The sequence below is a fragment of the Aythya fuligula genome, chromosome 10 (assembly GCF_009819795.1).
Source record: "Aythya fuligula isolate bAytFul2 chromosome 10, bAytFul2.pri, whole genome shotgun sequence".
Lineage (NCBI taxonomy): Eukaryota > Metazoa > Chordata > Aves > Anseriformes > Anatidae > Aythya > Aythya fuligula.
The window spans coordinates 5471895-5485664 of NC_045568.1; the positions used below are offsets into that span (position 1 = coordinate 5471895).

Sequence of the window (13770 nt, forward strand, 5' to 3'; positions counted from 1 at the left end):
AGGCTGCCCAGGGAGGTTGTGGAGTTTCCCTCCTTAGGAACATTCAAAAAATACCTGGACATGGTCCTGAGCAGCCAGCTCTAGGTGGCCCTGCTTGAGCAGTGGTTGGACAAGATGACTTCCAGATGTCTCTTCTGACCTCATTTATTGCTATTTGCATACACAGGTAGAACATGCTAGGACAGAAAACTAAAATCATTGAGTTCGTCTATCTTCCTGGAAACCCTGGAAGGCTTCAGAGTCCTACATTCATATTCATAGCCCTGTTCTACCCTAAAGCATAAGGTCTTCTACCAAGAAAACTCCCTATCAAGCTTCCCACTATCCAGCAGTACATGACTTCAGAACAGCTCCCACACTTTCCTGTTAATACTGTGCATAAATAATTAAATTCTTATTAGTATAAGGACTGGAACTGGATGGTCTAGCTATTAACTTGTAAAGTAACAGAACAGCCTCTGTAAATCCTTACTGTCTTCAAGTACCCTTTTCAATCTAAACCACCTAAATAAGAACTGAAGCAGCAGGAGAATGATCCTCTAAACTTATGGCTGAGGCACTCACCTTAGAAATTGTTAGGATTCGCATCTACGCCTCATGACTGTTTATATTTTATAACAATTAGAGCAGGTTCAATGTGAAATCCCCATCCCATACAGATCATGTTCAAAGAAGTGGAACACATGTATTTAATTTCTTGAAACAAAATACTGCAAAGAACATTCTAAATATTGAGTCATCAGAGTGGAGACAAAGGACTTTCTGCATTTTGAATAATTCCCCTAAAATTTCATGTAAGAGCAAAATAATGTTTTGATTAAAGCCAAAGAGCAATTACTTGTTTCAAAAGCTGTAGTAAGTTTATTCGTTTAAGTAATTTTTTAAAGCCTTTATCTTTGGAGAATGCAGAAACATGCATTTCTTTGTTTCTTAACTGAAATAAATCAGCACAACTTAACACTAAAGAATATGAAAAAAATAATCGGGCCTCTTACACTTAGCACTTTTACTCTCTGTAGCTCAGATCCCCTTCTGTAAAGTGGGAATAATTTGATGTTACATGGATTTTGTGAAGGTAAATGAACATGGAAGTAATCAAGATCTATGATTGCAAAGTCATTGACGCCATAAGCACTCTAGTGCTCGTCTTGATTAAATTAATATTTTTGTATGGAAAGGAGAAACATAATAATAATGAGAATACAAAACGTTGGAAAAGGAACATAGAGAAGAACAACAAAATGTTCAGTGCCAGCACGGTGTTTGCTCCCTATCCATCCTCTAGCCGGAACAAAGCAGTTCTACTGAAAAAAAAAAAAAAAAAAAAAAGGTGCCGTTCCTTCAAATACAGATGATCATATTCACTAAAGACATCAACTTAAACTCACACAACCTCACTTCTAACATTTCCTAATACTCGAGTGCATGACTTTGTAACTTTTGATGTCATTTTTTTCTGCATAGTAGAAAAGGTATGTAAAATATTCAAGATAAAAATCAAAACTGGGGGGAAATTTCATCTGCCTGATTTAGGCTAATGTTTACCCTTGGCTTCGCATTTTGAGACATATCCCATTTCCTTCTTTGAACTGAAACCAGGCAAAAATCTGTGGTTCTGAGGTAAAACCAGATGAAGAGCTCATGTAAATCCAAACAAAGCACTGTTTTCACACGGCCTCTTGTGAACTGAACTGAAACAAGCAAGTCTGGCACAGCTCAATGTTCTTCTACAAGACATGCACAAAGGGCCTAGTTCTGAGAGGTGCTGAAGGTCTCTGGGTACTGAGCACTGCAGAATCAGGCCCAACTTGCTAATGACTTTTCATAGGATAGTGGGGATTAACCACAATGCGACTCTTGCAGTCATTTGCAGTCTGAATGAAACAGGAAAAACTCTTTGACTTTGCAAGGAAAGGGTTTGTGCCTTTTCCTTTTTGCTGAGAACAGCCCCTTTTCTTTTCCCTAAACAAAAAAAAAAAAAAAAAAATGTTTTTTCTCACTAGGCTTTACTTGGAAATGGTAAGGATATGTCACTGCCTTCAGAGGATGACAGGCCAACAACTAGACCTTCTTTAGCAGAGGACTAAGTTGTTGTTATACAGCCAATAACAAACTATTGAGGTGGAATCAACCACAAAACCATGGGTCCTCTGTCTATCCAGCTCCCTTCCCAGGCACAAGAAACCTCAAATTCCTGTCCATGGTGACAGACCAGAGTAACAGCCAGAAGAGCACACAGATAGAGTTGCTATCCCCTACATGTATACCTGCTAGTTTCCACACTTAGCAAAGCACACATCACAATGTAGATTTTCTCTTCTCTGTTTTCCGGGCTATAAAGATAGCCGCATCCATGGCTACAGCTCTCTTTCATGGGACTGCTTTAACATATCCAAAATGATCAACATCTCTATTATTACTGCAGCTACTTTAAAGTTTGAACAATAAAAAATGAATGTGACATACTGTGAAATGTGTTAAAAAAAAAAAAAAAAAAAAAAAAAGCTTTATCAGGCTAACCCTTTAGGATAAGAACAACAAAATGAGAAAATGAGCAGTAATTAACTGGACAGTCTGGACAGTCTCTGAATGCTGGGCACCACTATGAAATGAAAAGTGAAGTTTTCAGACTCTTGCCTATCTTTCTCTGTAACACAACATTAACTTGTAGCATAAAAAGTGAATTTTGATCGATTCAGCTGTTTACCTTTGAAAAATGTATATGCAGATGGAATGTGAAACTTATCAATACTATGACTTTTTAAGGAAGGTTAGAAATCCTCTTTAAGTTCCTGATTTTTTCCAGAGTTGTCAACATTGACATCTGTGGTCAGTGACAAGTCAGATAACTCAAATGAAATCTTAAAACAATCATTAACAGGAAAAGACATTTTAACTAAGCAGGAAAACAAGTAAAATGGGACCAACCCCCTCAACTTTGCCTGCTGTTCCTTCAGCAGGCTCAGGCCATTTTGGATGTGTAACTACATATAAGTAGTTATCAATTACAAGCTCACAAAAATATTTTAATTTTTGCAATCTTTGGATTCATAATTAGAGGCTTTTGAATGTACCAAGGGGAAAATAGCACCTAGAACCTACTTATCTCTAGAGTCTGTTTTTGTTTTAATAAACAAACAAAAAATCCATCCAAGACGATAAACAGGCTTTCATCTTCTGTGTGACCCAGCCACCAAAGCTGGTAGAAAATGTCGAATTCTAAGAGGAAGTGAGCCTATACCTATTAGACTAGCAAGGAAACAACGTAGTCTATACAGACCTGAGGAAGGCCAATTATTAGTCAGCATGCTATAAAAGCTTCATAGTACTGCAGAGTATTTTCTTAGTCTTCACTGCACTTGGGCAAACTACTGTTTGACTCCAGCAATAGTTTTAGGAATAGCCCAAGCCACAGAAGCAATAAAAGCAAGAAATATATCAGCAGAGAGGCTGAAGTATTTATCTGCAATCCACAAACCACCTAAGGATTTGGATTTGCTTCCAGTCACAAATAAAAAGGCCTGAGCCTTCTAGTCTAGATGAAAGATATATAATAATACCAGTTAAAGGAAGGAGAGGAAAAAAAAAAAAAAAAAAGAAGAGAGAAAAAAGATGACTCCTTTTCTAAGCCAGAAGTAAAGACATTCATCTGGGGACTTGTGTATTCATTTATGCACACACAAATCCAACTTGTGCCACTGTTAGTAACCTCTGATGGCATTTACAGAATGCCAGTCTAGTCTGCTTTGTAATACATAGCAACCTGTATATCCTTCACCATTATTAACTCAGATTCAGAGCACTTGCATTTCTGTAAATAGTGAGTGCTCTCCAACTGTAAAGGGTTTTTATTGTTTGGGTTTGAGTTTTTTTGCCTTGTGTTTGTTTTTAAATTATAATTACATACATACATACATACATACATATATATATATATATATATGAAGATATTATGAATACCCTAGAAGACTGTGGTAAGGTGATATGATCAAAGGAAAAAAATTAAGATCAGCCTGACAGGTAACAAATGAACTATTCAGCTCTACAAAAAATTGGATAACATACAGTAAACAAATTGTATCACTACTTACAGCAATCACCACTCTAGTTCATAGATAATCTCAAACGTAGATGCTAATAGACCACAAAACTTTTTAACCCAGCTGGCCCTTTCCACAAAGAATTAGATAACTGCGGCCATGACTTAGAAGAGTTTCAGTTGCCGACTTTATCATACAGACAGCAAAACATAAAGAAGGTTTTGAATGGTGGTGTTGTTCAGAAGAAAATTAGTACTTCTACCTTCTCTTCACAGGCATCAATTTAATTAATTGTAAGGAACCTGGTCATTATGCAAATTAATTCAGTGCTCTGATTGGTTATTCCAGCAGTGAAGATTCTCACACACTATCTACACAACTTCTGAAAATAGTAGCTAACAGCAGCTTTGTCCAGTTTAGCCCATCAACTTTCCTTTCACTATTTCTTTCAGAGTCTCTTAATAAAGTTATGATTCCTAACACTAGCATTTATGAAGTGGTAAAGCAACACCAAGCGAACAAGACTTCAGGCTAAGTGAAATAACATTTCTGGCAACATTTATCTACAGATCAAAAGACGACTTGCTGTAAAAATTAAGTAGTCTGGTAATATATTTACTATGTATTAACTACTTTCAGATCTGCACTGTACATTTGTACAGAGCTCTACCATGCATGTCTGATATGTATAAAATATATAACTATAATCTTCTGTTCATTCGGAGTAGTCATTTTAATTCAAAACTAGTCCTAGTGTTCGACAAAGTTTGTTCTTCCACTTCTAAACTAGTTGGTTGTGTCTATTCTAAATTTCGAAGCCATGCAAAAGCGTACAAAAATGTTAGCAAGGCAAAAATCATTCTCAGCAACACAAGATGTTCATTTTTCAAGGCTGAAAATTCATGCAACAGTTTTGCTTGGACACAGAAAGTGGAGAAGTTTAATATCTCAAACAGGTTTGGCCAGCGAACTGTTAGTATTATAAAAACCTTGTCCACAGATTAAAAAAATAAATATAATAACAAAAGGTGGTGTTTTTTTTGTTGTTGTTTTGGGGCTTTTTGATGACTTTAAAGATTTTGGAGTGTGTATTTATATGTATACATAAGACCAGAAAAGAAATCACAAAAAAAATATCTGATTACCATTTCTAGTTTCATAATTCATTCCTAACTCAGCTTAAATCAAATAGTCAAGGTAGTCAAGTACAACCACAATTTGAAGGATTCAAAACTCACTATAACTATAATCCAGTTTTAGCTATAGAATCTTTTTTAGTTTCATTTTTAGAGAATTTTGAGAGAGGACATGCTTAGAATTTGTATGTATGTGGGTCAAAATAACATTGTCATGGTAAATTAGACAATCCACCCCCCCCCCCCCAAAGAACTAAAACCACACACACAAACACACAAAACAATGACAAAATAAACCTTCAACAAACCAGAAATATAAAACTTTACTTTTACTCTCCATATAAATTAACTGAGTATTGTCTGTTTCCCTAGACAGCTGGAGTTACATTCAGTTACTAAGTTCTGAATATTGTTGAATAAGTAAATAAACACAGTGAGTAAATAAGGCTAGTACTGGAGAAAATACTTTGTTCATTTACTCTAACTATATATTTAAAAAAAAATAATCGTAGTTTTAGTTATCCCAAAGACATAATATGTTTGTGTTAAAATGATGGATCTGTAGTAATAGGAGATGCAGCCTAAAATTCTTTGTTCTGAAACGTTATCTGGGAAGTGAGTAGAGTAGGTATGTTTTGATTTAACAAACTAGGTGTTCAGATTATTGGAATTTTATCAGAGAAAAAAATACAATTACCTAGAATTATTTCTTATTATTAATGTATAATCAAAACTGTATAAAGCATTATAACTGCCTTATATGTGTATTTATATAATATATATATATGTATATATATAATAGCACTATTTACTGAACCAATAACTACTACCCACAAAGACTAAGAAAGCTGAGGTAGCAAGACTAAGAGACTTCAGAAGTAAAGACAGTAGCATATGCTAACATTCAAAAAATGACATCAATGTAGAGTTCTCTTTGTAGGATAGTCTTAATTTATAGCCCTTTCAAAGTGTAGCTATTGCAGTTCTGGAAAGAAAAATTAAAAAAAACCTGAGCACATAGCCTCAGAATATGTTTCTACCTCGTTAATAGAATTGGTAAGTTACAATGGCCCTCAAGAATATTTAGTAACCTAGAATTTTGTAACAAGTTCCTTTGAATTGTGAGGTGACTTCATATTAAAAGTAGCATTCCATTTCTGTGACTGTCTTAACAAACACTGAGCCTTGCAAGGAACAAGTATGCAACTACACATGCACTAATTAAATATTTATAGTAAGAAAAAATGTGTCATCACAATAGCAGTCCATATTTTGTCAAGAGATAATTATCTTCTATTACTCTAACTAGAAACCATAATCAAAGAGACAAGAGAGTTAAGGTCTCCTGTTATTATTACAGCTAGATAACTAACACTTACACAGTTCATTCAGAAATAAAGACATAATATTTGTTAGCTCAAACAAGGATGAAGACGCAACCGTTAAAAGAGAGGAAACATCCCCAAGAAAAAAATAAATTAAAATCATCCTCTTTCTTTCACCTCTGCCTCATTAGTATGTGTTTGAGGCTCTTTCCTCCAGCAGCAGGAGCCAAGCTCCCAAGCAAGTGGCACACTTTGTTCTATGTTCTTTCAGAATATGGAATTCCTTTCCTTGTATCTTCTAAAAAGAGTTAAACCTCTCATCCTGACTCTCTTAGACTGTATGAGACAATTTCCAGCTGAACTCATACCACTAAGTGCTATAAGCTTATAAGGTATCTTAAGGTACCTGTAAACAACCAAAATATTGGAAGATAATGAACAGTCAGATCAAGCATAAAGTTTATGTGCACTTACTCCCAAAATTCCATCACCGGAGAAGTGGCATTTTGTAAAGAAACTTGACTGCAGTTGCTCATATTAAGTTTTTGAAATTCCACACAGTTTTCTGTAAAAGAACAACAAAAAAGCGTTTGCTATATTGACGTGTAAATGTACATGTACATTTTTTCTTGTACATCTTGTAAAGCCACCATTCTATAACAGATTTGCACCATGTGGTTAAAAGGATTTCTAGGTGCTCTAAAATGTGTCAGCTACTACTTCTGCAACAGCATATTTTGATCACAAGATCATAGATCTGTGCTAGAAAAATATCCACACAGTATGTTACATTCTCCTGTAATGCTCTCCAAATGCATGGTTGCAATGGCAAAGACCAATAAAACAAAACATCTGAGGCAAGAGAAAGAAGCTTTGAGAAACTGAAGTAACTGATTGAGAAGCACACCACACTTCTACTCCAACCAATGGTTCAATAGCCAATGACAATGATTGGCTTATGAAACTGCCAGCAACAAGCTTCCACTTTGCCTTAACATGACAAGTGCAAAGTCACTCTTTGACTTATTATCTCTAATACAGAAAAAGAAGATCAGAACAGCTCAGCATTATTGAAATGACACTTGTTGTTTGATCAATGCTGGCTAAGCTCCTTTGCAGGGATGCCAAAAATTATACTGAAACCTTCCACACCTATTGGGTGATGAGCTAGTTCCTTAACATAACCTAAAATGCAACAGATTTCGGACACTTTTGGGTTTGCTCAAACACAATAATGTCCAATTAATAAAAACTATGAATGTATAATTGATATATGATTTGAAATCAGACTAATATAAAGGTAAAAGTAAAAACGTTAGGAGCCTATAAATAACAGCATTAGTATGCATTCTCACCCATAAGCATTTGTTATGCACTAAAAAAGGTAGAGCATTATCAGTAACATGAAATTATCAGTGAAAGGACAGATGCAGACCCTATACTGAAAAGCCTTATGAATACACACCTCATCTTTGATGCAAGAGGTTACTTTGCATGCATTAAGGATTATTTGACTAAGTTATCAGAGGCAGCTTTAGGCACATTATTCCTTAACATTTGGTATTAAAAAGAGCAAATCCACAGCTCTTTGTTTAATACTTTCTTCTCCATTTAAACTCCTGATTTCACAGAGTTAAAGAGCAAGATTGTAACCTGTCATCAACTCTGCAGTTGAATTCACTCACTGTATTCAGGGAGAATAGATATGATTGCAAATGAGAATCCTGGGATCTAGCCAGAATATTTTACAGAATTAACAAAAAACAAAGCCTTCTTTTCCTATCTGACATAATATTACACAGGAAAAAATGCTTATACAATGCCGTATATTATACATATTATACTTATATATATACACACACACATATATAAACACACACACACTTAATATACAATGTTTATACAATAAATCACTAAGCTTTCACTCCAGGATTCATTTATCATGATGTAAGTAGTGTGATGTGACTGATCCATTTGCAGAGAGTTTTCTACCACAATAGTTCTGTTCCCAACATTTTAATTTATCAATTAGTTGGAAATAATTGATTTGTTCAGTAATGATCTCTACTGAGGTCTTACCTGTATTCCATTCATGCCCACACGTAGCCCAAGGAAGCTCTGTAGTAAAGCAGTTAAACAGATAGAATATAGCCCATGCTAAAATGATGATGTAGTATACATTTAGATGCGCCTCTATAACTTGGGTAGCATATCCAATTCCTGGAGGGGAGGGAGAGAGAATAGAAACCTTTTACTTTTTGGATAATTTAAAAGCAAACAGTTTAAGTATATCCTAAATTCAATACTGATTAAAAAAACAAACAAACAAAAACTTAATGCGTTCTTTTGAAGTAGAACACAGAAAAGTTTGTTACCTTCAAACAAAGGGCAAACTTTCCTCCAGCAGGTAATGCCTCCTTCACTAGTAAACTGTCCCAAGGCTGTCTCCAAAAAAAAAACTGGTATTCCACAGCAAATAAAGAAAACCACATATGGGATGAGGAAAGCACCTACAAGCAAACATTGAGGTGGTATTGGTTATAATGAACATACTTTCTTGACAGTTTAGTAAGAAATTTGTTTACTTAATAAAGGAAGAATCATCTGTTAACCAATTGTCAGGTGTTGTGCTAGAAGTGCAGAAAGTGTTTATTCATAGCACCAGATACCAAAAGTTAGGCCACTATCATGGAGTAAAAAAAAAAAAAAAAAAAAAGGCAGACCATACACACAAAAACTCACCCCCATCCCCCCCCCCCCCCCCCCCCCCCCCCCCTTTCTCTCCCCCTAAAAACCATAACAAAATTTCTCAGTATAGGCTATATTCTGCTAATCTTTCTCTCAAGCACAGGAAAGACCAAATTCTTGCTCAACCACACCATCCCACACTGATCATCATCAATCAGTCTACCCTATCTTCTCTTCTCTTTCTTGCTCTTCTCAGGAAAGCAGGGAAGAAGGAGCATTATGAAAGTGAAATCCAAGAAGTACTGTGCAGGTTATTTAGATAAACCTGATGGTGAAAATTTTAAGAAGGGAATTTTGAAATAAACCTCACACACAGGAAGAAAGCTGGACTTGGCGTTATCAGCTAGAAATTGACCATCAACTTTTTCATTACATGTTGACAGTAAAGTTCAGCAAGGATAATGAGCAGTAAAATTCAGTGCTGAAGAGCTATATATAACAAAACACCATTCTCTTATTAACACATAGCAGGAGCATTAGAAGTACTGTATTGTTTCATGATTAATCATGTTATTAGGTATGGCAGTTAAAGAACATGACTGAAGTATGCAGAAGAAGTGACAGAAGATCCATGTTAGGCATAATGTCACTTTCTAATAATGTGGATTTTACATATTCCATTTAGAACTGAACCTAAATAATAAGAAATGAAATTTAGTCTTTCCAATGCGTAGAGAATCCATTAACATAAGGCCAAAATATTTTTTTTCCTCATTCCCCAGCTACTTAGATTTTTTCCTGAGTCAAAGGATGATGTGGAAAGCAAGCTACTATCTGCCTAAGACTGAAACAAGGAAAGGAGAAAACACATATTAAGAAGAAATCATAAAATAACTGTTTCTGATATTTTTACTTACACTGATAAACAAAGACTTACTGGTTTAACCAGTAAAGCAGCACAGTGAAGTACTGCACAGAAGTTTTTTCTAGCAAGATGTATTTTACATTGCTGCATACACTGACCAGTTCTTCAGAGTACTAGCAATAGCAAGTACTCTTCCAATGAGAGTCTGAAAGACTGTTTTGATCATCAGTGAATAACACCTTACTAGCTACTTCTGTGATACTAAACCTCTCAGAAACCGAACTATGAACAAAATGTTTCTGAATATACTTCAGGAAAATTTCTACAGCTGCAATACAAATAGGTATCCTGCTCATGAACATTAAAAAAAATGACAAAACAACAACAAAAGACACCCACAACCTGTAACAATAGTAGTACTTTAGTCACTTCAATGACAAAGTTAACACAACTAAATACACCAGCTTTGTCTTGCAGTTACTTTCTTCAGACCCAGCACATCAATAGAGATATCTTCATGAGTAATCTCTTAGCTCAGCCAGACAGTTTGTGTATAGTTGAATCTCAGTTGTATCTCAAACAATACATGTAGACTACAAAGAATGTTATCTGTGCACCTAAAAACAGTTTCTCTATGTGATTCACTGTACAAGTGGTTTTAAAAAAAAATCCTTACAAGACATAATTTGAGAACTGCTGTCCAGTACAAAATCCGGCTTGGCCCACTCATGCTCAAACCTAGTGAACTTCACAGGGAAACTTGTTGAAATTTAACGCATTGACTTTCATTCTCTTTCTCCAACTCCTTTACAATAGATAAATAACATCAGGAAAAATCAAAGGGCATCAAGTTTCACTGCTTGCAAACAGATAAGATTTTAATATCTAATGCAAAACATTAAAATGAATTAGTTTTCCTAATTAGAATAATTTGTTATTATGGACACTTGATAAAGTTATAGAAGCTCACGCCTATACTGCCTGTTATGGTTTAGAGCACATGCCAGAGAAAGCTCAGACCTCAAAGTTGCCTATTACTGCTTCCGGATTTGTTCTGTACCTAGCAAGTTATTTCATAACTAGCTCACGTATCTGACCGTTGTTTTCATATATTATATACTAAGTAGTTTTCAGTATTGTTGAAACAATTGTGCATCAAACAAAACCAGTTCTGGTCTAATTCCAGTATGGCATTTTAAAGAGTTACAAAAAAAATACAGGTGATAGCCAAAGATCAAAGACGAAGGCAACACTAAAGAAAACTGAAGTCAATGGCAAATTTCCCATGGTGTCAGGACACGACCAATCAAACCACACATGCTAATTCTATTCTTGAAGAATGCAGTAGCAATGAAGTAAGATACTTAAGCAACAACTTTTTCACTAAGCCAAAACACAATTATAACGTGTTATGCCTAAGGGACGAGGAAAGGAAATTTGGCACAGCTCTGTTAGCAAACCTGTTAAAGATACCTTTGCATAAATCAGCCACTGAACATATTACCTTTCTTCCAGGATATATGCTTACGCTAGCACTGATTCAGACCTTAAGTGGGAGACTGTTGAATCCAGTTCACAGAACTCTAAGTTTAATTTTTGTTTTTCTTTCCTCATTTCTACTCAAGTCATTGATATGACTATTAATTGTTACAGTTAGGTATCAGCTACATAAGGTACATAACTAATACGCTCTACATATTATACCTTTCTTATTTGAAAAAGAAAAGAACAGACTTTACTGTCTTATTTTAAATTGTATAGAGCCTGCTCTCCTCATTGAGAGATAGCTTTATATCTTCCCTTAACCTACGGTACTGATTTGGGAAGTAATGGCTAGAAGAAATATGGTTGACTTAAAGGAGTTTTCTCACGACCAATATAAATAAATAAATAAATTCTTGTAGTAGAATCCTCTGAAATAATGTTCATCCTCTCCAAACTATGCCGCTTTGAAAAATAAACTGCTACTTTCTTTTCTACGTCATACTTAGGTAAGCATGCTTGAGTCTAAATCCACATGCAGAAGAAAACACAACGTTCTATTTTAACTGGTTACTTCTGCATTAAAAAAAAAAAAAAAAAAAAAAAAAACAGGAAAACATGCAAGTTTTCTACTAAAAAAAAATAAAAATACAATATTTGGGGAGAAGGGAAACCACATTTTTTTCTTGGTACTCATATGCTTAATAGTTCCCTACCCACACATACACTAAATCCTCTTAGTCTCCTCCACATCTCTCTTACTAGTGCAAGGAATCACCCTAAAACATCCTTAAGAGTTTATTCCCTAGGTGTTTATGGTGAGCTGTAAATCAATATATGATGCCATCTTACCTCCTCCATTCTTGTAGCAAAGATATGGGAATCTCCATACATTTCCCAACCCAATAATCTCCCCTGCCACAGAAAGCACAAATTCAACCTTATTGTTCCAGTGGCCTCTTTCATGAACTTTCTTATCATTGCTGTGGACAAGGCTGGTACTTGAGGCTTCTGGGTCTAAAACATCTTCTGGCTTGCCATTAATTATAGGAATAGTCTTTTCAGCTGTCATGACTGTTCAGCCTATGGGAGAAGAAAGAAAAATATGCAGATATTTTAAGTCACTTGTTAACAACAACATTAAATGACTAAGAAGACCCTTAGCTTCACTAGCTTCAAAATACTTATTGCCTACATAGATTTACAGGTGAAGGTGAAAGAAGAAATTCTGTAAAGCTAGGAAAATTGTAAAAGTGGGAAAATGAAAAAGAAAGCAAGGGAGAGAGAGAAAGCTTATACATGAGGAAAAGGGAACAATGTTTCTGAGTTGACACAGACAGCTAGGAGTAGGACACTGTTTTAAGGGCTGGGCAGTGAAACCTTTTGAAAATCCCTCCCCAAGCAGGGATCCCTGCTTGAATAATCTCGCAGAGGACAAGAATCTACTGCACCTTCCAAGCACACGAATAAGAGCAGAGGAAGAAAGGGATGTGGAGAAGGGGGCCTGAACGGCTCTGGCCTGCCTGGAGAAGTAGGGGAACTCCCGGTTTACTCACCCAGGGCTCTGCTTATGCCTGCACGGCTGGGAGAGGGACAGGCTCTCTAGCCGAGTGCTCTGCTCCCAGCGGACCTCCGCGGGCTGCCGCTCTCCGCTCGGTCTCACGGGAGGCACGGGGCACGGCGGCCGCCAGCACCTAGCGGCAGAGGCGGGCAGGGGGAGGCGGGGATAACGCGGGCAGCGTTCGGCGAGCGAGGGACCGGGAAGCCTCGTCCTGCGCTGCGGCTGCCGCCCGGCCGGCGGCGAGAGGATGCTCCCCGGCTGCCCGCGCTCCGCAGCCGGAATTTGCAAATGCTCAGCCTTCCCCGGAGCGATGGTATAACACCCGCCTCCCCCCTCCGCCCACCTCAGGCTGTCCCACCAGCTCCCCCCTTCTCCTTCTCTTCTCCCTCCTCCTCCTCTCAGCATCACCGCCCGAGCATCCCCAGCCCCTCCCCGGGCGGCCCCGGCCCGCAGCGGCGGCTCCCTGCGCACCTGCTGCCCCCCGGGGGGGCTTCGCCTTCGCTTCTTTTTCTGGTTGGGGCTCAGTTGCGGCAAGTGAAAAGGGGACCCGCCGACCCCTAACCCCCAGCTGATCGCTGCAGCTGGGGAGGAGGGAAAGGTGGGACAAAAACGGGATAAAAAAAAATGTGGGGGGAACGTTTGGAAAGTGTGGAAACAATGTGGGTGCTTTCGA

The 13770-nt window shown here is 37.1% G+C and overlaps 1 protein-coding gene across 1 annotated transcript in view; it reads right to left on the bottom strand.

Moving 5' to 3' along the window:
- SLC6A11 (solute carrier family 6 member 11) overlaps positions 1-13361 on the bottom strand; it is a 97033-nt gene extending 83672 nt beyond the window's left edge. The window contains exons 1-5 of the mRNA XM_032194089.1: positions 13093-13361; positions 12389-12619; positions 8877-9011; positions 8581-8721; positions 6976-7066 (exon numbers count right to left, since the gene is read on the bottom strand). Of these exons, the coding sequence (XP_032049980.1) occupies positions 6976-7066; positions 8581-8721; positions 8877-9011; positions 12389-12608 (587 nt within the window). The 5' untranslated portion in view covers positions 12609-12619; positions 13093-13361. The remainder of the gene's footprint in view (positions 1-6975; positions 7067-8580; positions 8722-8876; positions 9012-12388; positions 12620-13092) is intronic.
- Positions 13362-13770: the final 409 nt, after the last annotated feature.